The sequence below is a fragment of the Macrotis lagotis genome, chromosome 7 (assembly GCF_037893015.1).
Source record: "Macrotis lagotis isolate mMagLag1 chromosome 7, bilby.v1.9.chrom.fasta, whole genome shotgun sequence".
Classification (NCBI taxonomy): domain Eukaryota; kingdom Metazoa; phylum Chordata; class Mammalia; order Peramelemorphia; family Peramelidae; genus Macrotis; species Macrotis lagotis.
This window is the reverse complement of record NC_133664.1, coordinates 205,285,763-205,312,526: the sequence shown is the minus strand read 5'-3', so window position 1 is coordinate 205,312,526 and position 26,764 is coordinate 205,285,763. Positions and strand designations below refer to the sequence as shown.

The 26,764-nt window shown below is 35.7% G+C and overlaps 1 protein-coding gene across 2 annotated transcripts in view; it reads right to left on the bottom strand.

The window, feature by feature from the left end:
• Positions 1–26,764, bottom strand: part of LOC141493356 (low-density lipoprotein receptor-related protein 6) — a 140,206-nt gene that overhangs the window by 62,751 nt on the left and 50,691 nt on the right. For both annotated transcript variants that reach the window (XM_074194574.1, XM_074194575.1), the window contains exons 2-6: positions 22,504–22,701; positions 15,732–15,928; positions 14,164–14,295; positions 3,496–3,892; positions 2,157–2,328 (exon numbers count right to left, since the gene is read on the bottom strand). In XM_074194574.1, the coding sequence (XP_074050675.1) occupies positions 2,157–2,328; positions 3,496–3,892; positions 14,164–14,295; positions 15,732–15,928; positions 22,504–22,697 (1,092 nt within the window). In that variant the 5' untranslated portion in view covers positions 22,698–22,701. The remainder of the gene's footprint in view (positions 1–2,156; positions 2,329–3,495; positions 3,893–14,163; positions 14,296–15,731; positions 15,929–22,503; positions 22,702–26,764) is intronic.

The following is a 26,764-nucleotide window of genomic DNA, read 5'->3' as shown; positions in this document are numbered from 1 at the left end:
ACTACTGGGTCTATATCCTGAAGAGATGAAGAAAAAGGGTTAAAACATTACTTGTACAAAAATATTTATAGCAGCCCTGTTTGTGGTGGCAAAGAATTGGAAATCAAGTAAATGTCCATCAATTGGGGAATGGCTTAGCAAACTGTGGTATATGTATGTCATGGAACACTATTGTTCTATTAGAAACCAGGAGGGACGGGATTTCAGGGAAGCCTGGAGGGATTTGCATGAACTGATGCTGAGTGAGATGAGCAGAACCAGAAAAACACTGTACACCCTGCATGGGAGTGATGATTAACCTTGAAGGACTTGCTCATTCCATCAGTGCAACAATCGGGAACAATTTGGGGCTGTCTGCAAAGGAGAGTGCCATCTGTATCCAGATAAGGAGCTGTGGAGTTTGAACAAAGTGCAAGGACTATTCCCTTTAATTTAGAAAAAAACAGATATCTGATCTTGTTACCTCTTAGACTTCTCTTCTCTTCTTTAAGGATATGATTTCTCTCTCATCACACCCAATTTGGATCAAGGTACAACATGGAAACAAAGTAAAGACTGACAGATTGCTTTCCGTGGGCGGGGGGGGGAGTAAGATTGGGGGGAAAATTGTAAAACTCAAATAATATCTTTAATAAAAATTAATTTAAAAAAAGAAAAAAGAAAAGAAAAAAGTCAATGTGAAACTGCTAGCTCCAAATATATAAATCAATAACAAAAATCGAAGTCAATGTAACATTAATTGCCTCCCTAAAACCTGCATGATACACCACCAGATGCTAGTTTTTACACAAATTGTTACTGGATAACTCAGGAGTCAGTAAATGAAAAAAACTAATTAAACTTTAAAGAAAAAAAATTAATGAACATTTATTTTCTCAAATTCTACAGGGAGTTAAGAAAGGATGATATGCTAAGGAAGAGTTATAGCATCTAAGAGCAAGAAGGGATATCTACCTAAATAAGATGTCCTATCTGAATAAAAACATTTTTTTATAATGTCCTCAAGAAGTAGTCATTCAACTTCTGTTTAAAGAACTCCATTACAGGAGATCCTATTTCCTTCTGGGGAAACCCATTTAAATTACAATCTCTGTTAGTAAGTTGTTTTATTTTTCTTTTATCAAGCCAAAATCTGCCCCTGAAACTTCTTTCTTCCAGTTGCATGCTATGGCTCAACTAGAATAAATTTAATTCCATTTACAAGTACTTGAAGACAACTTTTCTGACACTCCTTATTCCTTGATCTCTCCCAACTCTCTGCTTCTACTAGCTAAATATCACCAGTTTCTTCAACAAATTCTTTTATTTCCTATATCAATGATCTTCTTTGGACATGATCCTACTTGTCTTTGTTAAAATAAGGTAAAAACAGAATTCTACAAAGAATATTAGATGTGATCTAACCAAAAGCAAAGTATAGAAGAGAACTCTTACGTTATTTTAGGCCTGCCACAACTCCCTAAGATTTAAGATAACCTAGGGAAACATTAGTTTGTTGGCAATGATAATCTGTTTAGGTTTAGTGGATCTAACATATTTAACATGCAATCCACTAAAACACCTCCAGATAGTTTTCTCCTTTTTTAGGTTTATTTTCTTTTTTTGCAAGGCAATGGAATTAAGTGGCTTGCTCAAGGCCACACAGGTAGGTAATTATTAAGTATCTGAGGCCAGATTTGAACTCAGGTACTCCTGACTTCAGTGCCAGTGCTCTATCCACTATGTCACCTATTACCTAGTCAACCACCAGATAGTTTTCAGTTTTTTTTCTTTGCAAGGCAAATGGGGTTAAGTGGCTTGCTCAAGGCCACACAGCTAGGTAATTATTAAATGCGAGACCAGATTTGAACCCAGGTACTCCTGACTTCAAGGCCGGTGCTTTATCCCTTCTGCCACCTAGCTGCCCCCACCAGATAGTTTTCAAAGGAATATTTTTCTAGGAACACATTTCCCATTCTGTATTTTTGAAGCTGAATTTTTGAACACAAGGGATAACTACAGATGTCCTGAGAATCCTGATTTTTCAAGGACATCTCCATGACAATCATCCAGATAAACCCTAGAAAATCAGGAACAAACTCAATAAATTAATTGATGTTTATCTACTTTGAAACCTACTAGAATCTGATTTAAAATGAAAAAATTTGGAAACAAACCTCAATCTTGTCTGTTTTGGCATCTCCCCAGTATATTTTGTCTTCATCATAATCCAGAGCTAAACCATTTGGCCAACCAAGAGATGTATTCACCAAAACTACTCGGTCAGAACCATCCAAAGCTGCTCGCTCAATTTTGGGGATTTCTCCCCAATCTGTCCAATACATATACCTATAAAAATACATAGAACATAGATTTAAAATTAATTAACCCTTTGGAGATTTCAGTCTTTATATACTTGTGTAAAATATCATTGGCATGGTCAGAAAAAAATCTAGCAAGGAAAAAACACCAGAGATTTATAAATAGTACATATCTCATTGTAACTTAATAAAAGAACTGGCAGAAGAATTTTAAATTCAAACAGCTTTTTACTAGTAGCTATTCTGAAGTTCCTTCCAATTCTAAACTTCCATTAATTCCTTTGGTCCCATGCTACCCCAAGTATTCTATGTTTAATGTGCATTTTCCTAGATCTCAGTACATTCTCTACTCATTACCAAAAATCAAGATTCTAGTCAATGACTTCTGATAACAAACAAACAAAAAAAGTCCTACTTTCCTCTTTTTTAACTATCAGGAGATTTAATGTCTTAGATGTTATTTTCAAACCTGTGTTACAATGTATCACTGCCTCTTTCCTGAGAATAATTATAAGAAGAATGAATCTTATTATGCTGTATTTTAAGCCTGCAAACTCTTTGAAAGTTAGAATGTATCTATGCATACAAGTATAATCTTGCATACAGTTGGCACTCAACAAATCGATTAGCAAATAAAATCTGAAGGTATAGTTAATGGAGAAAAAATTTTAAAATTGTTTCTCAGGTTAAAATAATAAACATTATAATTGGTTTAAACTACTTATTTGGAACTATCTCATCCTCTAAAATAACATCAAATAAATCGGCAATATGAACCAAGGAAAAAATAATTCATTCAACTAAATAATAAAAATGAGGTATAGGACATATTATAATAATACATGGCTTTAGGCATTATGAGAAAGCTATGAAAAGAAGATCTATCAGGGAGAAAATAATTTCATTCCACATTTTCTTTGGTCATAATACAACCTCAGAAACTAACGTTAGAAGCCAACAAATATGGACTTAATTTAAGAAGGAAAGGTATGCAATATATTCTGGGAAATGAAACTATTTAACTTAAGAATTCTATTCTAATCAGTACAACATGGAGAATGGATGGCCAATAAAGAATTTATTAAAACATCATTGCATATTTGCTACCTATCTATCCCATTTTGTCACAAGACATTTTTTGAAACAAATGAAAATAAATAATAAGATAAAAAACTGACTAGAAACAGCTTCTTACCCAACCATTGGATCAAGCACTATAGCTCGGGGTTCCTCCAAATCCTCTGAAATCAAAATCTTCCTCATCGTTCCATTTAGCCTTGTCACCTCTATGCGATCAGTGCCTGTGTCTGTCCAATAAAGGTTCCGTGCAACCCAATCCACTGCAATGCCATCTGGGTGTGCAATTTGAGCTGTCACCACAAACTGACTGCCAGATCCATCTATGAAAGAACGACGTATAGCCCTCACTTCATCATCAGTCCAGTAAATATAGCCTTCCAAAGGATCATAGTCTATGGCAATTGCATGACGGATGTCTTCCAGTTGTAGAACAATATCTGTAAAGTCTGGTGTGTCCAAGGAAATTCGCCTCAAGTCTGTCCTTCGCGCTAAAAGCAGTAATTCAGTTGCTCCTAGAAAGAAAAATTATAAAAACTTGAACCCACATCTTAAAACACGAGAGACAATTTTAAATCACTGTATTAGAAATCACGACTTTTTTTGGAAACAGAAGGAAAAAAAATTGAGGTCAAAGAGTTCTCACAATGGTTTGAAAAGAAGATTTGAAGGGGAGCAACATGGTTGAAAGCTGCCACACAGAGAGACAGAGAAGGGATATACTGACAACAACAAACAAATGACATTAAATTTGGAATACAGTCATTTAATATTGGTCGGTTTCACTGATGAAGAGACCAATTGCGATTGCAGGATATGAGACTGAATTTGGAAAAACAGAAGCAAAGTCTTCAATCATTTCTTTATAACCAGCTGAAACTACCAAGGATCTCCCATTTTAGTGAAAAGAAGAGCTGGATAATTCAGAATTCAGAAACTACTAATTCAGCCTTAATGTCTCCCAACTGTTTTCACATTTCATTCATCTTTTTTTGTATTCTCCCTTTACCTAACAGATCCCTTTTCTTTTGTCCCCATTCCTTTTACCTATTCAGGGGTACTAAAAAGGGAGCCCACTACATATACTGGAATAAAGAGGGAAAAGTCAGAAATAACTAAACCATTGAGTATACCTGAGTGTATAGCAGTACTCTTGTATACCACTAGCTGGTGCTTTAAACACCTCCTTAAGTAAAGTCTCAATGCTGGATAACATGGAATGTCAATGAGTAGAATCTATCAATGTATAACAAAGTGAGGTTATTAGTGACCACAATTTCTAGCAGATCTAGCCTAACAATACTCTTAAAAGAAAGACATTTTTAGATCTTAGGAATGTTTTAGTCTTCACTAAAGTAGTAAAATTAGGAAAAAGTCATACTTCTCATACACTAAAAACAGTATTTTTTTATGGCTAAACATTCATTTGAAATCTCTGCTCATTTATTTCACTCCAGGAAAAACTAGTACCCCATCATATAATATTCCCTAGACAGCAAAAAGACTTCAAGTGAAAAAAATTTTTTTATATTAACAATAGATATATAAATCAATTTTGGATTATGTCAAAAACCTTTTCTGCATTTATTGATATTATTTTATGATTTTTGCTGTTTTTATTATTGGTATGATCAATTATGCTTACAGTTTTCCTAATATTGAACTAGTCACGCATTCCATCCTGGTAATAGTTTATAATCTTTGTGATATACTGCCATAATCTCCTTGCTAGCATATTATTTAAAATTTTCACATCAATATTTATTAGGGAAATTGGCCTATAGCTTATGGTATAAAAAAGGATGCATTTAGTATTTCTGCTAATTGATGTGCCCTAACACTAATATACTTTACTATTTTTCTCCTATAACTCTTTAATTTCTTTGAGGATTTAAATGTTATGCCATTTGGAGCATTATTAATACTAATTCATTGTCTATGGTACTTATAGCAAGATACTTTCTCTGATTATCTCTTTTAATTAGACTCACTTTTGCTTTTTGTCTGAGATCCCACCCCTGCCTTTTTTTAATGTGAACTTTACAAATAAAGCATAATAGATTCTGCTCCAATCCCTTATTTTAACACTGTTTCAAGTGTTTCCAGTAAACAACACAGTGTTGGATTCTGGTTTCTAATCCATTCTGCAATTTGCTTCCATTTTATTTGAGTCTATCCCATCCACATTCTCAGTTATGATTGCTGTGTATTTCCATCCATACTCTATTCTTATAGATTTTTTTCTTTTTCACTCTGCTACTTTCTCAAAAAAAGTCTATTTTGCTTCTGACCACTGCTGCCCTCAATCGAACATCCCTCTTTTATCACTCCCCACTTTTCTTTGCCTCTTCCTCTCCTATATTCTTATCAGGTAAAGGTGTAGGTGGATGGGTGTCTGTTCTGTTATCCCTTTTCCCCTTCTCCCAATGCATCCCACTTTCTCACCTTTCCATCCTTCTTTTGACATCATCCCAACATAACAGATTCACACTCATGCCCTCTAAGCTGACTTTTTTCTAATTGCCCTAATGGTAATAATGTTCTTAATGGTTACTTGTATCTTCTGCCCATATGACTACGTAAATAGTTTAATCTTGGTAAATCCTTTATGATTTCTTTTTCATGGTTACCTTTCATTGTTCCTCTTGAGATTTTGTGTTTGAATGACAAACTTTCTATTTGGCTGTGGTCCTGTCATCAGGAATGTTTAAAACTTCTCTATTTTATTAAATATCCATTTGTTTCCCTGAAAAGATTATATTCAAATTTGCTGAGTAGATTATTCATAGTTGCAATCCTACCTCCTTTGCCTTCCAAAAAACTAACATTCCAAGTAATTTTCTCCTCTGAAGTGGTAGATACTAAATCTTCATAGTCTATGCCTCTATATAGTTGAATCCTTTCCTTCTGGCTACCTGAAATATTTTCTCCTTGAGCTAGAAGCTCTGGATTTTGGTTATAATATTCCCAGGAGTTTTCATTTTAGGATTTCCAGATGGAAATCAGTGCATTTCTTCAATTTCTACTTTGTCCTCTGATTCTATAATATCTGGATATTATTCCTTAACAATTTCATGAAATATGATGTCGAAGCTCTTTATTTGACCTTGACCTTTAGGTAGTCTAATAATAAATTCTTTTTCAATCTATTTTCTTTTCTTTTTTTTTTTAAGGTTTTTGCAAGGCAAATGGGGTTAAGTGGCTTGCCCAAGGCCACACAGCTAGGTAATTAGTAAGTGTCTGAGACTGGATTTGAACCCAGGCACTCCTGACTACGCCACCTAGCCGCCCTTTCAATCTATTTTCTAGGTCACTTATTTTTCTGTTGCAATAGGTCACATGGGGCAGCTAGGTGGTGCAGTGGATAGAGCACCGGCCTTGGGAGTCAGGAGTACCCGAGTTCAAATCTGGCCTCAGACACTTAATAATTACCTAGCTGTGTGGCCTTGGGCAAGCCATTTAACTCCACTGCCTTGCAAAAACTAAAAAAAAGGAAAAGAAAAAGAAAAAAATAGGTCACATTTTCTTCAATTATTTCACTATTTTGATTTATTGCTTCTTTTTTTTTTAGTTTTTTTTGCAAGGCAAATGGGGTTAAGTGGCTTTCCCAAGGCCACACAGCTAGGTAATTATTAAGTGTCTGAGGCCAGATTTGAACTCGGGTACTCCTGACTCCAGGGCCGGTGCTCTATCCACTACGCCACCTAGTCACTCCCTTTTATTGCTTCTTGATGGTTCTAAAATGTTAATTGAAATTTTATTTTATTTTTCCAATTACATGATACAGTAGTTTCTCAACATTCATCCATTTTCAAATTTATGAGTATTGTATTTTTCTACTACCCTTTCTTCCCTCCCCCTCTCCATGGTGACAGTCTGGTAAAAGTTGTACATGTACATTTATGTTTAACATATTTTCATATTAGTCATTCTGTGCAAAAGGACTAAGGGGAAAGAAAGAAAACCATGAAATAGGAGGGAAAAAAATTTAAGTTTTTAAAAAGAAAACATACTGTGCATTCATATTCTGTGCTTTTTTTTCCTCTGGTATTGAACATAGAAGTCTCTCAGGGTTGTCCTTGATCTCTGAACTGCAGAGAAGAGCCATATCCATCACAGCTGATCATCTCACAATGTCATTATGTGTAAAATGCTCTCTTGATTCTACTCCCTTCACTCAATATCAGTTCATTAATTTTTACCATGCATCTCTAAAGTCTGTCCGCTATGAGTTCTAAAACAACAGCACTCCATAACATTCATATACCAAAACTTATTCAACCATTCTCCAATTGATGTGCATTCCCTCAATTTCCAATTCTTTGCCACTACAAAAAAAGCTGCTATAAATATTTTTGAACATGTGAGGTTTTCCCCGGTTTTTTTAAAATGTCTTTTGGATATAGGCTTAGTATTCGGTACTGCTAGGTCAAAGGATATAAGCAATTTTATTGCTCTTTGTATATAGTCCCAGATCATTCTTCAGAATGGCTAGTTCAGTTCATAACTCCACCAACCCAGTGCATTAATGTTCCAATTTTTCCACATCCTCTCCAACATTTTTCATTTTCCTTTTTTGTCATTTTAGCCAATCTGATATGTGTGAGGCAGTAACTCATAATTGTTTTAATTTGCAGTTCTCTAAACAGTGATTTTTTTTGTATATAACTATAAATTTAATTTCTTCATCTGAAAACTACCTGTTCATGATGATTTTAATTTTTGAGGAATTATTTTCTTTAGTCTGGTTTTATAGTTCTTTTCACAATTGGCTAATTTTGAGTTTTATGTAGTTACTTTCTTTAGTATTTTTTGTGCCTTTTTTTAAAGCAAGCTGTTAATTCTCTTCATCATTTCAATGCATAACTCTTGCTTCTTTTCACAATTATCCTTCTATTGCTCTTATTTGAGTTTTTAAAATTATTTTTTCCTCCTTTAAAAAATAAAAAATATAAAGCCTTTCTTTATCTCTTCTAGAAAGTCTTTGGCCTTCTATAGAATTTGTAGATTTTTCAAATCATTGTTTATCTTGAGCTTCTCTGTCACCATAAGCATTTTATGGGCATGTTCTTTTGTTGTTTGCTCATTTTTCCAAATTCTTTCTTGACTTTGGGCTTTATATTAAAGTTGGACTCCACTCACCTCTGGGAGGGATAACTAGGTTGAGCTTTTGCCTTTTATGTGCTTCTGCTTTCAAATTCAGTGTGAGAATCTCTGGCTCTTTGATGCTTCCGAAGTTGTATGATCCCGGTTGATCAAGGCATTCCAGGTCTGTGCTCTGTTCCTTACCCAGGAAAAGTCCTATTCCCTTATGACCTAGCCCTGGAACTTCAATCCAGAACTGTATTACTGGTGACAGAGAAAGATGCCAAGTGGTACTACTCTTACTACTAACAAAGAAGTTCAGGGGGTCTCTTTCTTGACCAGGTATTCAGTCCTTTATCATCAGGGGCACTGCTACTGCCCCACATCCTACAATAGGTGCTGCTTCCAGTAAGCCCCTACCCAATGTCCACGAAGTTCTCTTCCTATCTTCCTAAAGCTGCCCAGAGCTAGAAAAATTGATTCATGACTTTTTCTCTGCTTTTTTATTTACTCACTGAAAATTCTATTTGATGGTTTGGAGAATAGGCAGTTGTGACCTTTAAATCTACCAGATTAACACTGCTGTACCAGGTTTCCAAAAGGTGGTTAATAACAACAAAGGACATAAAGAATCTAGAGACAGCTACCTCTTATCCTTTAGGATGAAAATATATTGGTGAGAACAGAAACCAATTTGCAAAATATTAAGAGTTAATGGTAAAGCCATGATTGTCGAAGAAAGACAGTAAAAAGTAAAATAGAAATTACTTGAAAGCATTAAATCAGACTACTTCATGTGAGTAGTCTGAACTTTTAAAGATATGAGACTATACAGAGAGGGAAAAACTGATGAGCAAAGAAGAGGAAAATAATGAGCATGAAAGCTAGATAGTTCACTATTTAGTTTTACAACAATTTAAATAAAACTAATCCGTGAAATAGTCTGAACCAGACGAGGATTTATTAAGAATTGAGAGGGAAAAAAAGGAAGGATCAAATCAAATATTCAACATCTATTAAATATCTAAGTTACAGACACAGTGCTGGCTAGACATACAATATCAGATCAGTCCTTGATCTCTAAGAGTATCAAAAACTGGTAAGTAGATAAGTAAAGAAAGTAATTTCAGGTTGAGTGAGAGACAAACTAGAAGTTGAGAGATTGAGGAAAGGCTTTACAGAGTAGAAGGCACTTGAGCTAGACTTTGAAAGAAATTAGGGATTCTAAAAAGTGGAGCTGAAGAAGTGTATTTCAAATACATGCCAGACAACTTGTGCAAAGGCAGTAACACAAGACATGGAATATTGTGTATGAATAATAATAAAATAGGTCAGTTTGATTGGAATTTAGCATTCATGAAGATGAGTAAAATAAAATAAACTTGGAAATAGTAAAAGATTTTAAATTTACATTGTAATTGCAATTTGTAAAAGACCTGAAATGTCAAAGAAGTTTTTGTGTTTTATTTTTTTAACAAGGCAGTGGGGTTAAGTGATTTGCCACTGCACCACCTAGCTGCCCCCTTGACTTTGACTATATCCTAAGGCTTTTTCTAGGGCCCTCTTCTTTCACTATATCTTTTGTGTGTGTGTGGGGGTATTAACATGAATAGATTGAGCTATGGTCTTTATGTGTATTGGTCCCAGGAAACCTGTCTTTTCTTCCTGAGTGCCAAACCTTCATCACTTTAGGTCTGTTCAGCATTCCCAACTAGATGTCCCAAATGTAGAATTTTTAAAACATAAGTCATCACCCCCCCCATACCCTTCTTTATAATTTGTTTATATATTTTCAGAACTCGGTTTGGTATGTCAGTTTCACAGCATTCATGGCCATCTCTTTTTCTTATACATTTTCTTATCACTTTTTGACTAAATTGTAAAAGCCTCCTTCTTCCTTGTTCTACCTACCTCTCGTTTCATTCCTCACCAGTCCAACTTCCACATAGCTACAAAATTGAGGAACAGGTCTGACCATGTCACTTTTCTGCTGCAAAACTTCTAGTGCCTATTTACCTTTAAAATAAAACACAAGGGGGCAGCTTGGTGGCATAGTGTCTAGAGCACTGGTCCTGGAGTCAGGAGGACCTGAGTTCAAATTCGGCCTCAGACACTTATAATTACCTAGCTGTGTGACCTTGGGTAAGCCACTTAACCCATTTCCTTGCATAAACCCCCCCCCCAAAAAGAAAAGAAAGAACAAAGTCAAGGAATGATACAGAGAAGATAATTTAGCAAAGGACACTGACCAGTAGCCAAACATGTAAGAGAACTATAACACTAGTTTCATGAAAATCCACAGAGAACAAATTATTCATCAAGAAACTAAAAAACTAAAGAGATCAAGAGGAAGGAACATGAGAAATAGCAATTCGATCTGTAAATTATGAATACTGGCAAATTTGAAAAGAGCAGTTTCAGTTGACTGATAGGAAGCTAGATCACGAGAGTTTGGAAAGTAGAGCAGAGGAAGTGAAGGCAATGAAGAAAGTCCTTTCTAGGATTTTGCTAGGAAATGGAGGCATTAAATAGATAATGAGGAAGACTGAATCAAGCTTTTTTTTTTTTAAAGGATGGGGAAGGGGCAGTTAGGTAGTGCAGTGGATAGAGCACCAGCCTTAGAATCAGGAGGAACTAAGTTCAAATCCAATCTCAGACACATAGCTGTGTGTCCTTGGGCAAGTCACTTAAACCCACTGCCTTGCCCCCCCCAAAAAAACTTAAAAAAAAGTATGGGAAGAATTGAGCATATTTCTATGTAAAAGGGGGAAAAAAGTAGCTAGGGAGAGAATGAAAATAAGAGGGTTAATAGCTGCAAGTGTTTGCTAAAGACAATGGGAGACATTAGGATTAAGGCAATAGGAGGGGCTTGAAATACACTTCTTTAGCTCCACTTTTTAGAATCCCTAATTGATCTTGGCAAAAAGAAGGGTCATCTTTTATTCACAGACTGAAGGAAGAAGAAAGTGGGGGATGATAACAAGTGACCCTGAGATGTACAATAGGGGAAAAGAGAGAGCTCAAAACAAGTGATATCAATTTTCCCAGTGGATTATAAAATGAAGTATTCTGCCCAGAAGGATAGGGCAAAGAGTAGTAGTCAGGTAGGCTTTAGAATAAAACTGCAAGGAATGTAAAAGAGGGTCAGTTAGGGAAGAATAAAGGTATTTAGACTCCAATTGAGTTTATGAAACAGAATTGTATAGTTCTGTCATTCAGCATGGGTAAATGATTTGCTCTATATATAAATATTTAAGTAAAAGCAGAGTAAGTAGATGGTATGGTTTAACTTTGTTTTGCTTTAATTAAACAAGTAAATAAAAACCAAATTCAGTCTCTTGTGGAAATAGATGAGAAGTAGAAAAGCTCTTTTACACCTATGAGGGAACCTCACCCTGAGAATATAAATAATAAATAACTGGATTAGGGCACAAACACCATTCCCACATTAAGACCTAAGTTAGACTCATCTTTACTGAGAAAATGAGTGAAGTTTACTTAAGATGTGTCATATTTATTCTGAATAAGTGTAATTAAATTTAATTGGACAAAACAAAATTAAGCCCAAGTAACCCACCTAAAATATCAAAATCTAGTATCAGAAGACTGCAATAGCTTCTCTTTTTTTTTTAAGGTTTTTGCAAGGCAAACAGGGTTAAGTGGCTTGCCCAAGGCCACACCGCTAGGTAATTATTAAGTTCCCGAGACTGGATTTGAACCCAGGTACTCCTGACTCCAGGGCCAGTGCTTTATCTATTACGCCACCTGGCCGCCCCAATAGCTTCTCTATTGCAAAAGACCTTGGTATTCTTCACTACCCCATATTTATCTTAAGTCTGCTCAATTTCAGAATAAACCAGGTTCAAACTTTTTTCAGGCAAAAGAGGAGGGAGGGAAGGGGGCAAGCGGGGGGAGTCCTATTAACTTTGGAAAGGTGACTTAAAACTGAATACCTAAATAATGCCAGAGAGCAAGCCAAGTCACATATATGTGATATATAGTTTAGCAAAGCCAAGCTACCACTAAAATGGCAATTCAAAATATATTGTCCATTGTTCCAATAAAAACTTTAAAAGTAAGGTCAGATAGCCCTGCACTATAGTATGAGAACCTATAAACAACAAATGTTAAGATAAACTCTTTCTCAAATGTTAGGATAAACTCAAAAAAAAAAATTCAAAAAGCAGCACCACAAAGTCTTTTTGCTAAAAACTGAAATAGGGGAGGCCAGGTGGCATAGTGGATAAAGCACCGGCCTTGGAGTCAGGAGTACCTGGGTTCAAATCCAGTCTCAGACACTTAATAATTAGCTAGCTGTGTGGCCTTGGGTAAGCCACTTAACCCCATTTGCCTTGCAAAAAACCCCCCCACAAACCTAAAAACAAACCCCTAAAAACTGAAATAAAAATTAATGTTCACCTTGGAAACTCTTTGAGCAGACTTAGCCAATTTCACCTTTGGCTACAAGAATCACTTATCACTGCCAAACATTACAAACATGTAAATAAATACAATCTCTCTATTCTCCTTGTCCCATTCCATGATCTTTCCAGCAAATCCCCATTCCTTGTTAAAGGTCTGAGGTTTTTTTTAAGTTGGAGGGGTAAAAATCCCTCACATAACCTGTCAAAGGCTCACCCTTACATCCTAAAGGAGGCCAAGAAGACTCAAAATAGATTTCCATGAATGTGAAAGATTAAGAATGATACTGAGATGAACAGAGGAAAAAGAAGATAGTAGTACTGGTTTCTACTCATCTCCTCCTTATTCAGATATCCAGAATCTCCATATAAAAAAAAAAAACATGACTCTCTTTCTATAAGAAATTATGCATTCTCTGGAACTGTCAAAGTATGGGGGGATAGAAGAGCAAATTAAATAAATGATAATTATGGCTATTTAATTACACTAAAACTTAAAATCATTTTTCTTCTCATAGTCTCAGTTTTTACCTATCTTAAATTGTCTTCTTTGCTCACTCCTCTTCTTTTCCTTATCTGAAAAATTAAGGACCTGGCCGAGGACTCTATCCTAGGCCTTCTATTTTTCTTTCACTACAGCATTAGCATTTGGGTCACTAATTCGTTTGATCAAGGGAAGCCACCTGCTACCCTTGTAGGAACTTGAAATATTACTGTGCAGAACGTAGGTAAATTAAGTACTTTTAAAAGGTTTTGAAAAAGGGCCCAAATCAAACAGTAATATTATTCTAAGCAAATTTCTTTTTTTTATTTTTATTATAGAAATCACTCTGAATAAGAGAGGAAGGAAAGATATTTTGGGATATGAAGGTGATATAAAAACCAAAGATATCAATAAATTCTTTTATTCTAAGTTAGTTAACTAAAACAGCATCACAGTTAAATTTAAAGTTTTTGTCTCTAAGTCCCTATGCAACATAAAAGCATCCATGCAAACAAATTCAATTGACATGAAAATCTGAAGCATTTACTGAAAATTATATCAGTCCTATATCATTCTTTACTTAAAAAGAAAAATCTTCCCATGAAAACATAGCTATTTATGTTGGAAAACAGCAAAAGCAGATAGTTCATCTCAAAAAGATCCTAATTTCTTTAAATGCTGTCACAAAATAATAAAAAATAGGCCTGCTACAAAAAAATATAATATCATTATCTGAAGAGAGATTAAAGTGATCCAGCACCATAAGAGATCTACTTCTATGAAACGATATCCTTACCATCTTTGCAGGTTTTCCCATTCTCAAGGAGTTTCACTCCAGTTGGGCAGGCACACTGATAAAAAGGCTTGACTGGAGACATCAGACATAAATGGGAGCAACCACCATTATCAGTTCCACATGGGTTGGTAGCTGTCAAATACAAATCACACAGATTAACACCAATGATCAAGAATAATCCTTTGTCATTAGATAGATAAAAATAACATCATTATGTAAATAATTATGACAAATAAACAAAAATTATTGCCAAATGTCACCTAATTGACCCTCTATTGAGCCATCTACAAGGAAAAGAATTAAGAAAGTTTTTCTTAAGCACAGACTTTGAGCTCAGTACTATGAAAAATACAAGAAAAACAGAAGATATGGTAAAAAAAAGTTAACAAAAAACAACACAGATAAAACAAATATCAAATACCAGGTAGAATGGAACTGCAAAGTTATAGATTATGGAGGAAATAATCAGGAGGGCATCACCAAAAAGATGAACTGAGTCTTAAAAGATAAGCTAAGTATTAGTTGAAGAGGAAGTAATGAGAAAGAAAACTTCAGACAAGAAATAGCATGAAATAAAGCATGGAGGGTAGCAGTTTGGGTGGTATAACAAGGAAATTAGCCTGACATATACTGAGGAATAGTAAAGGAATGTTAATTGATAAGACAGGCTTTTTAAAAAATTTTATTTATTTAAGGCAATGGGGTTAAGTGACTTGCCCAAGGTCACACAGCAAAGGCAATTAGGCAATTATTAAACGTCTGAAGTCATATCTGAACTCAGGTCCTCCTGACTCCAGTGCTCTATCCACTGTGGCATCTAGCTGCCCCAAGATTTCAAAAGCGGAATAATATACTAATACCATTTCCAGAAAGATCATTTGGGTCATATGAAATGAAAATGGGGGCAAGGCTGGAAGCAGGGAGATCAATAGGATGCTGGAGAAATTCAGGTATGAAATGATGAGAAATAGAACAATGTAGTGATAGTGAAAATATGGGAGACAAAAGATATTTATAAAGAAAACTAAAGGATTTGGTTGCTGAATGACAGGAATTAGAGGATGGATTTTAGGTTTTTGCAAGGCAAACGGGGGTTAAGTGGCTTGCCCAAGGCCACACAGCTAGGTAATTATTAAGAGCCTGAGACGGGATTTGAACCCAGGTACTCCTGACTGCAGGGCCGGTGCTTTATCCACTACACCACCTAGCCGCCCCAGAGGATGGATTTCAAAGTTCTCAAAGCAGAAAGAAAGCAAGGGTGATGTCATTAAGAGACAAGATGGCAGAGGTATGGTGAACATTGGGTTACAAATCTCCTGAGTGCTAAAGAAACTTAACCAAAATGTAAGTAGGATATATTTTGCAAAATAAATAAATCCAATAGAACAAAGATAATGTTAATATTAGAAGGTTTTCTAAGTCAATATGCAGCTCATTTTAGTGGTTCATGTCTATGTCAGTTTGACACCACTGAACTAAGACATATCTTGTACCCTTTCTACTACTTCTCACAAAAGACAGACATTGCATCAGCTCCCAATTAAAGTTTAAAAATATGACTCACTTACCATTTGGCTGCCTCTGTTGGCTAAAAGCATGTATATCCATGGGAGAGAAGATGTTAGAATGGACTTCACGCAATCCCTCCCCAGAATACTTATTACAAGCCAAGATGGAATGTGTGTTCCAATCAGTCCAGTATAATGTGTCTTCAAACAATGTCAAGGCAAAGGGATGTGGAAGGGAACCTCTAACCACTGCCTGTCTATTAAGATAAAAAAAAAATAATGGTTTAAACTTCTTATTTTATCAACATTTACTGTAATACAACCACTCACCAAAATGACCTCCTTATTAAACTCCTAGGGCAACAGTAACAGAGTTGATATAAAACAAAAGACATATCTTTAGTCTACCTACTAAATATGTATATATATAGTTTAAAATCTACAAGATAATAAAAAGACATTTTCATGAAAACATGCTTTATATAGATAAAAAAATGAAGAGATTCAAATAAGAGTTTCACCCAAGAACTAGGAAATAGGTATAGTCCTACTCCACAAGAGCTCTAGAAATCCCAAACTGCTTTGAACCAGACAATGGAAGCAAATGGCACCAGATTCACCAATTGCAGGGATATAAAGAGGAGGTCCATGGAATCACTCTTTGAATCTATTCTTCTGGGAGTTAGTATAATATAGTTCTCCCTACTACCCTCTATCCTTTTACCTGAAGCAAATTCCTTCTGAAAAGAATAAAAGAGATCACTGGTTTGGCCATTAGAAAGCTATCTCTTTGAGAATGAGGATTGTTTTATTATTTGTAATTATATTAAAGGTACTGAGTAAAAAGTGCTTGAAATGATTAATAAATTCCTACAGAATGACTAATTGAGTGTTGTGGGTCCCACTGAAAACTAGTTCAATCAGTAATATGTCTCTCCTCTAGTATTAGACAAGAGTTAAGGGTTTTATGTCATAGGCATCATTAGCAGCTGAAGGACTCCTCAGAATAATGATTTAAGACACAAAAAATAAAATAAATAGGATAACAAAGGAAATCAATTACATTGAGAGTTTTAAAAATTCATTCTATTTAACTCAGGTAGCTTTAATGTTAAGTTTAGACCTTTAGAAGATTAATGAATGAAAAAAATGGCCAAGCTTTACAAAACAGGCAAAAAAATTGTAAAGAAATTAGATGTCAAATAACAAGAGAAAAGGCTATTATTCTGCATTCAAAAGCATAAAAAATTAAGAATAAAGGAAATCTGAAAACTGTTACAAAGTAATAAAGTTATAAAGGTGAATATAGCAATAAACATGTACATTGCCTACAATCATGTAAAGGAAGGCAAAAATAAATAGCAACAAAACTCGGGTTAAATGCAATGAATGCTGGAAGTAAAAACGTATTAAACTCAAAAAACATTGCTTTTTTAAAAAAATAACTTTTTGCTGCTGTTTTGCTTAATCATTTTAGGGTTTAGCTTTTTTTTTTTTTTTTAAAGAAATTTAAGGGGCAGCTAGGCACACTGGATGGAGCACCAACCCTACAGTCAAGAGAGCCCGTGTTTAAATTCTGCCTCAGATATTCAGAAAGTGAGACTGGTGACTTTGCTCTCTAATTTAAATTCAATTCACTTGCATGTCATGGCATTGCCTCCCTGATGTCATGGTCCTCAAAAACAATTTGTGGTCAACATATTTAAGCTTCAGATTTAGTATCTAATCTTCCAGTGAACAGCCCAAATTAATTCCTTTAAGTATTGTCTTATATGACCTTGCTGACAAGAGACTCTCAAAAATCTTTTTTGGGGGGCGACTAGATGGTACAGTGGATAGAGCACCAGCCCTGGAGTCAAGAGTACCTGAGTTCAAATGTGGCCTCAGACACTTAATAATTACCTAGCTGTGTGGCCTTGGGCAAGCCACTTAACCCCATTGCCTTGCAAAAACTAAAAAAAAAAAAAAAATCTTTTTTCCAGCACCACAATTTGAAAGTGTCAATTCTATGTTGCTGGGCTTTCCTTATAGTTCAATTCTCAAGCCATACATTGCTACTGGAAAAACCATAGCTTTGACTATAAGAAACTTTATTAGCTAGATAATATCTCTACTCTTTAGCATGCTTTCCATATTTGACCTAATTTTCATTCCAAAGAGTCAGTCTTTTAATCTCATGGCTTCAATCACCCTTTGCAATGATTTCTGAGCCTAAGGATATAAATTCTGACACTGCTATCATTTCTTCTCTATCTATTTGCCAACAAGTGATGAGACTAGTTGCTAAGATCTTAGTTTTCTGAAGTTAAGCTTCAAGTCAGTTTTTGTACTCTCCTCTTTCACCCTCAACAGGAGGCTTCTTCTTCACTTCCTGTCATCAGAGGGGGGTACTGTCTACATATTTGAGAATACTGATATTTCTCCAGGAAACCTTAATTCTGTCTTTTGATCCATCTGGCCTGGCATTTCTCACATGATTTACTCTGCATGTAAGTTAAATAAATAAGGGGACAATACAAAATTTTGAGGTACACCTTTCCCAATCTTAAACCAAACAGTTATTCCATGTTTGGTTCTAACTTGCTTCTTGACCTGCACACAGGTTCCCTGGCCTCAGCTAAGAATATCTAGTACTCCCATCCCTTTTGAGGACAAGTCACATTTTATTGTGATCCACATAGTCAAAGGTTTAGTGTAGTCAATGAAGTGGAAGTTGATACTTTTCTGGAACTCTTCTGCTTTCTCCATAATCCAGCAAACAACCTGTCTATTTTTTCTGATAACTCTTGGTTCACACATTGTCAAACCCTAGCATGCAAACTTTTTTTTTAGTTGTTTCTGTTTTGTTTTTTTTGTTTTTTTGTTTGCAATGCAATGGGGTTAAGTGGCTTGCCCAAGGCCACACAGCTAAGTAATTATTAAGTGTCTGAGGTCAGATATGAACTCAGGTACTCCTGACTCCAGGGCCAGTGCTCTATCCACTGCGCCACCTAGCTGCCCCTAGCTTACAAACTCTTAAACATAGCCTTGATGGTATGTGAAATGAGCACAATTTATTCAGTAATCTGAATTCTTTGGCACTGATCTTTAGAACTGAGACATGATCTGATCTTTTCCAACCCTGTAGCTGCTGTTGAGTTTTCAAAATTTATTGGCATATTAAGTGCAACACTTTAAAATTATATCATCTTTTAGGATTTTAACTAGAATTCCATTACCTCTAAAAGCCTAATTATTAGCAATGCTTCCTAAGGCCCACTTAACTTACATAAGTAACCACACTGTCACAATTATCAGACAGATCTTTCTCATAAAGTTCTTTTGTGTATTCTTGTCACCTGTTCTTAAAGTCTTCTTAAATTCTCAAGTTCTTACCATATTTGTCTTTCATCATGTCCATTTTTGCTTGAAAAAATTACATTAAATTTCATAATTTCATAAAAAAAGTAAATTTCTAATTAATGCTTATTAACAAGAGAATAAATTTTTTTTCCTATAATTAATAAGTTTTGATAGACTGAAAGTAAACAGAAAACTTGGGATATTACAGGCTCAAGATTTAGCATGTGATTCATCATTGTCACCCTTGATTCCTTTAATGTACCTTCATTAATCAGATCTGGAATCTATTCTTTCCTCCCTTGGTTGAGTGATCGATTTGGAATTTCTTTCAAGAGCTAATCACTGGTTTATTTTTTTTTTCACTTTGCTCTGGAGTCTAAGATTCTGGGCAGTTTTCATTTATAATTTCATGAACTATAATATCCAGGTGAAGTTTTTGTCATGATTTTCAGATCTCTAGCTGAAATGATAGTTCAAATCAGTTTGTTTTTAATATTATATAGCTTATATTTTCTTGTTTCCCCCCATCTTTTGAATTTATTATTTCTTTTGGTCTTATTGAGTTGTTTTTGGCCTATTTTTAATTTTCACAGTACTTGAGTAAGGATTATCACTATCTGTTCTAATCATTATCATTCTTTCTTCTCTAGCTGTTCAGGCCCAGCAGCCAAGACTAGGTCCTTTTTCTGTAAGAATTATTTGGCCCTGCTTACTGCTGTGGTTCAGGTGTAGGATGCCTGGATGCCACTCAGGACTCCTTCTTTACTGTGGTCAGGGCTCTGAATGGCTCTGCCACTGACATCTTTCTCTTTTCCTGTTACTGGGACTTTCAAGCCATATGAACAATGGCATTATCTTGTACTTACTCCACATATCCAATCTGTTTTCAAAACTTGTGTTTCATTCTTCACAACATCTCCTTCATGTGTGCCTTTCAGCTCAGATACCATTATGCTACAAGTCTTCATCATCTTTTGTTTATTCCATAGCAAAGTCTTCCAATTGGTCTCCCTTTGTCAAGTTTCTCTGCATTTTAATCCATTTAATTGCCAAAATGATTTTCCTGAAATATGGTTCTAATAACATTACAAACTTCACCCTACTCAGTAAGTTCCAGGGGCTCCCTACAAAATTAAATATAACATGCTACTTGGCATTTAAAGTCTTTCATGACCTGGCCCTTTTCTATCTTTCCTTCTTTTTATGCTTTATTTTTCTTCATAAATTCAACAATCTGGTTACACTGACTTACTTGTCCCTCACACTGTGTGTCTCAACCTCATGTTTTGCATTGTCTTGAATGTTTTCTTTCCTTACTTCTGCCTCCTGGATCCCCTCAAGACTCAGTTCAGGAATCTCTATTGTTGTTAGTGTCTTCTGAGATTACCCTCAATCAATCAATTATAAACATATATTAATTTTTTATCTTGTGGTAGGCATTGCATGAAGTATGCTGGGGATACAAAAAGAGGCAGATGACAGTTCTCTGCCCTCAAAGACATCAATTTAGTTGGGGACATAAAAAATACATACAAAACAAGCTACATACAAGAAAACAGAAAATAATTAACAGGGGTAGAGCACTAAAATTAAGATGAGCTGAAAGGTTTCCTGTAGAAGAAAAGTTTTAGTTGGGACTGAAAGGAAGCCAGGGAGGTCAGTAGGCAAAGATGAAGAGCCTTCCAGGCAGATGAGCCATTAACATCAGGAGGAGAAAGTTTCAGTGGCAGAGCTATCCAGAGCCTGGACTTGAACCCCAGCACGACAGCAGTGCAACTCTTACAGAAAGAAGGATCTAAACTTGGCCAGCCCTGGAGCTAAGACCTGGAATGTTTTATTCACTGAATAGCCTGGGGATCAATTTAACTAAATCAAAGCAAATAAGGTGTAAGATAGGAAACTGAATAGAAAATGGACTGGAATGGGAAGAGACATGAGGTAGGCAGACCCACCAGCAGTGAGGTAATGAGGGCATACACCATTGTGATGGTAATGTCAGAAGAGAACAGGGGACATATATGAAGCAGACAGTTCTGAGCAAGATTAGAAATAGGTGGCTGAAAGAAAATGAGGAGTAGAGGATGACTCTGAGATTGTAAATCTGAGAGACTGTGAGGATAATGCTTTTACAGTAATAGGGATTCCATCTACCTCTTATATAGTTATTAATAAGACTGTCCCATTAGAATGTGAACACTCTGAGGGCAAGGACTATGGAATTTTTTTTGCCTTTTCTAATATCACCAATGGGCAGTACAGTGTCTCACTGTGTGTGTGTGTGTGTGTGTGTGTGTGTGTGTGTGTGTGTGTGTGTGTTGTATGTGTAAAAATGCTTGTTGATTATGTGAGATGACAAAATCAAGATGTGGCCATATCTGAGTGTAACTGAAGTAAAATGGAACAATAGGTCTTAGAAACTGAGTAGATTGAAAGATTGGAAAGACAGAGTATTTAAAAGGATGTCTATATATATATATATATATATATATATTAAAATATCTTAGTATAAGAGAAAGATTGGGGTGGGGAAGAGAAATTTTGAGTTAAGACACTGAACTAAAAAAAAATAAATTTAAAGATGCTGGTCTGTATCCATATAATTTTATTAATCTATCCTCTTCAATATGGCAAAAAAATAAAATCAGTAATATTTAAATCAATACCTGAAAAACTTCCATCACCTACAATTGTTACTAATAATCTCAGGGTCTAAGATTTAGGACTAGAACGAACTCTAGAGACCATTTAATCCATCTTTCTCATTTTTCAGATTAGATATTTTGTTACCTGAAAGGTCAAATGACTTTGTAATTAAACTGAGTTAGGATATGATTACACGTCTTCTGACTACAAATTCAGTTGTTCATCCATTCCACCTTATTGTAACAAAAAACTTTTATTCATTAAACTTGTATATTCATTACACTTTTAACCCTTAGCTGTTACTCACATCCTTATAAGCCTGCACGTCGATTGTCATCAATAATGAGCTTTTACCACCTTCAATCCTAACTGTAACTTAACTTCCCATAGCCTTACTTGTCTCAGCTTTAAATGGAAAAGATAATTCCTGCAGTAGCTAAACATAAGGCTTTTGTGAGACTAAAATGAAAAAAAGTGATGCAAAGCAATACAAAATTCACAGTGCTATTTAAATGAAAATTTTAACAATACTAATGTAAATGTAAGACAAAAGGGAAATGAGACAAAGGATAGGTTACTAAAGCAGTTCATCTTTCCCAAAAGCTACAGAGACTGGGGGGGGGGGGTCCAATTCCCATTAATCTCTGTAGTTTTAGGGATACCCCAAACCCTGACACTCCACTTCCCAATAAAGAAAAAAATCAAAAGTTAATGCTTACTTTCTTTAAAGTTTCCCAAAGCATACTTTCTCCCCTCCAAGTTTTCTTATCCTTGCTTCTTTGATTGATTTTAGAGTTAAAAAACAAAAACAAGTATTCCAATATTTGGAAAAAACAAAGATTCTTACCGATTAGTTCCATCCAGATTTGATTTGTGGATAAAATTAAGTTTTGCATCTGCCCAATAAAGTTTTTCTTCCTCATAATCCAAGGTTAATCCATTTGGCCAATAAATGTCTGTGTTTATTATAATGTAACGACTTGATCCATCCATTCCAGCACGTTCTATCTTTGGAACTTCTCCCCAATCAGTCCAATACATGAATCTAAAATTATAGATAGAAGTAAACACTGATACAGTTGACAAATAGCAATTTCAATATCCTCCAGATAAATTTCCTAAGTTTTATTATGTGTAGAATTGTATTCTCTAGGTACATACTTCATGAAGAATTCCTAGAACTATCAATATCAAAACTTTCAGAAAACGCAGAAATGCATTTAGAATTAGAAAGAAATGTGGTGCCTGAGCCAAGTTTGAATTCTAAAATGCTACCTTGAAGAGTTGGGCTAATTTTCATTAGCATAACATAATGTTTCTTCACAGGCAAAGATGGAAGTACTGAAGTATTAGAAATATTCAGGCAGTATATGAATATCACAATTTCTCCATTATTTAAGTTCCTTATTGAAAACTGTCAAGTAATGAGTCTAAGGACAAAATATTCTGGCACTCATGATATAGTCCAGGGCCTCTCTGCTCAAGATAGCCAACTCCATGAATATGATTCAGGAATTCAGATGAACAAGCAACAATTCTAATATGACTTATTAATGCCCCAATAATCTGACACCGATTACCTACAACTGTTATTGTTATTATTTGTTCTTCATTCTCCAAGAAGATCATGGCATCAGAGAATTGGATTTGAGTGAGGGAGGTGCTGTGCTAAGTCACCAGCCTCACTTTCTCCTCCAGAGCCATCTGGGTCCAGGGGCCAGAAATGAATTAGGATGACTGGAGAGGGTCCTGGATGTGAGGCAAGCAGGGTTAAGTGACTTGCCCAAGGTCTCACAGCTAGTATTAAGTATCTAAGACTGGATTTGAGTTCAGGTCCTCCAACCCCAGGGCTGTCCAAATCTGCAATTAGAAGTACAGGAAACAAGCATCAGGGCTTGTAGAGACAAATTGGCAAAATAGAGGCTCTGGATGTCAGTACAGCCAACTGCACCAGGGATCAGACCCCAACACTGTGTATGTCAAGACAGCCTCAAAACTAATGAAAGAGAAGGAGCACAAGGAAGTATTGATGTCTTCTGGGGACAGACCGTGATCTAAATATTAAGTGTTACACATTCTGGACAACAGACAAACCAAAGAGTATCATAAGAAGCAGCTGCCAAAAGAATTGAGCAAGCAAAGGCCCAAATCACTGAGCAACTCATTGTATGCACAAAAAAAGATATGAATGGATAGACTAACAATTGGAAAGAAAATGGCTGGAAAACCAGTCAAAATAAAGATCTCCACAGAGACCACCTCACTAAGCTAGATAATATGACTCAGGACATGAATGTGGGAAGGAAGCTTGTTCAAACGTTGAAGGCAATACTGAAGTTCAAAGATCAGCCAGAGAAGTAACTAGAAAAAAAGTGAGAAGATTCAATCAATACTTGCAGATGTTAAAATTTAAAGTCACTCTGTTTTACCCTGCAAAATAATCTCCAAATCATTTCATCTTTACCTTTTCCCTTTGCTTGGAGCCGTATTCCATGGCTATTGTTGACCGTTTTCTTCATATGCTTTTAAAAAAATTTTTCCATATTATTTTAATTTCTTTGACAATTCAAACAAAAACGATGTATAAACGACCATAGAAAATGTTCACATTGTACTACTATTAAAAGAAAAGCAAATATCCTCATCTCTGTCATCCAAATGAATGCTAACAAGTTCTTACACCAAACCACTTAGAAATCAATCTAGACTGCTCAACAATCACATAATCTCAGTTAAAGCAAATCATCAACTTTTCCTTTAGGCACAATGAACTATGAAACAAATTGCTGGCATTGCTCTCTAAGGACTTTCTGGCTTTACCACTTGCCCTACTTCTAGGCAATTCAGTTTCCCAAAATCATCTGACCTACTGATAATCTTAAAATGCCTGCCTGGGTCATGTAATCCGCTCCTCCATGTCTAAACTTGATTCAACTAAGTATTTCTACCCCTAAAAAGGTGGGAAATCATGAGTTAAGCCACCATAGAAAAACATCAAAGTGATGGAAAATGAGTAAAGGAAAAAATACAGGGGAAGTTAGGTGGTGAAATGGATAGAGCACCAGCCCTGGAGTCAGGAGGACCCGAGTTCAAATCCAGTCTCACTTATTACCTAGCTGTGTGAAAATTTCATGTCTTGTACGAAGTTAAAATCAAGTGAAATTCCTTATAAATGGTTTTCACCTTCCTTGACAGGGGCAGATACATTTGAAGAGCATACCAGTCCCATTTCTGTATCTGACTTGAGGCTAATTAGAGGGAAACAATTGCTGGATTTTAATATATTCATGAGACTTGCTGTTGAAGAAGCTTGAAGGATGAGCTTTGTTATGCTTTATCAAATGCTTTTTTGTAATCAACAAAAAACCAGAATTCTTATATTTTCTGCACTTTTTAGATAAGTGTATCTGTCCCAAGAAATACCCGTTTTTCTCCAAAGAAAACTGTTTTCTGACAGTAAATATATTAAGTTTTTTCATTCTTACAATCTTTAAGCTAATATTTCTTGAGTTATTGAATGTTTGCCTTCGTTTTTTAATATGTTCATTTCTTAGTTAAGGCTTTCTAGTTTCTGTTCTAAGCCATCAATTTTACTTTTGATTTGGTTTTGCAATTAATAACTAATTTTATTCCTTTTTCTCTTCATTTATGAACTGACTATATCAAGTTTCAAATATTAAAGAATGTCTTTATTTTGTTTACTCAAAAGACACAGGGTTAAGTATTAATAAAGGAGAAGCTATGTGAATGAAAAATGCTCTAAGTTCAGACTGACAAGCAATAATCTGGAAGGCCAGGTTACTGAATAATAATTTCAACATGTATTTTTGAGACAGACACTGTAGCTGGATTGTGCAGCAGTACTTTTAAATGATTTTCAAACTTTCAAATGATTTTAAAATTTATCTTTTAAAGACAGAGACATTTGACTCAGATACCAAAATTTAAGGTAGCCTAAAGAATTATGGATAAATTCCTGATAAATGGCAGCACATTTCCAATAATGATAAATGTGAAGAAGTAGCAATGAAAGTTAGCATTTCAAAAGAAGTTAGGCTGTTAATTTGGAGAGAATGAAAGACAAATGGCAGCCTAACTACTGGTCTAATGGTGGGGAGGCACAAGAATTCAATGAAGGAAAAAACTCTTCAAAAGAAGAACAGACCAAATGTAACACCAAGTAAGCAGGTACAAAAATTTACTGAAGAAAATGACTCCAGGGGCAGAGGCCAAGATGGTGAAGAGAAACCAGGAACTTCCTAGGCTCCTAACAGCTTCTGTCAAGAAACAACATTAAAGAACTTCCAGGCAAGATGGCAGAGAGAAGACAGACCCTGTGTAAAAGTCTCCTGATCTTCCCTCATAAATAATATGAAACAAACTGCTTAACAGAAATCCAAACGACAAAATCCAGAAAGAGAAGCAAGGGGAAGAACATCTACCAAGATTTATCTTCTGGGATCATGGTGAACTCTGTCGGGATCACAGGACAGGGTGAGAGGCTGAGAGAGGGACTGGCCTTATCTGCTGCAGGGGCAGGGGCCAATTGGGGGGCAGAGGCATTGGTGGTGGCACTGAATGAGGTTGCTGGCAGGACCAGAGGGTGAGTTCCAGTGCAAGGAGTTGCAGGCATCAAATCTTGGGCTCCTCTAGTCCAGAGGAACTCAGGGTCCATACCTTCATTTCAGCTGAGGCCTTTTCCCAGAACAAACACTCTCACAGCCCAAGTGAGCAGCAGAGCTCCAGAAGCTGTGTATAGGGAAAGCAATTACCTTGCCCTAGGGCAAAGCCCACCATTGTTCAAACATAAAAGTATTCAGCAGCTTTAATCACCTCCACCAGGCCAAAGGAGAGAGCCTCAAATTAAGGTCAGACACTGGTCTGTCCACATGGAGTTACAAAACCTAATGAGTAAAGGCCTCTAGGGATCCCAATACCAAACCTCAGTGAAGCAGCCCCTCCCCAACACAATGTCTTAGGAAACTGAAGAAAGGCCAGTGGAGGGGGGGGGCATAGAAAATTTCCTAGAAGAAAAGACACTAACTCAGAGAGACCTAAAACCTCTGATCTGGTCTCCAGCACAGAAATACTTCCTTGAAAAAAACAGG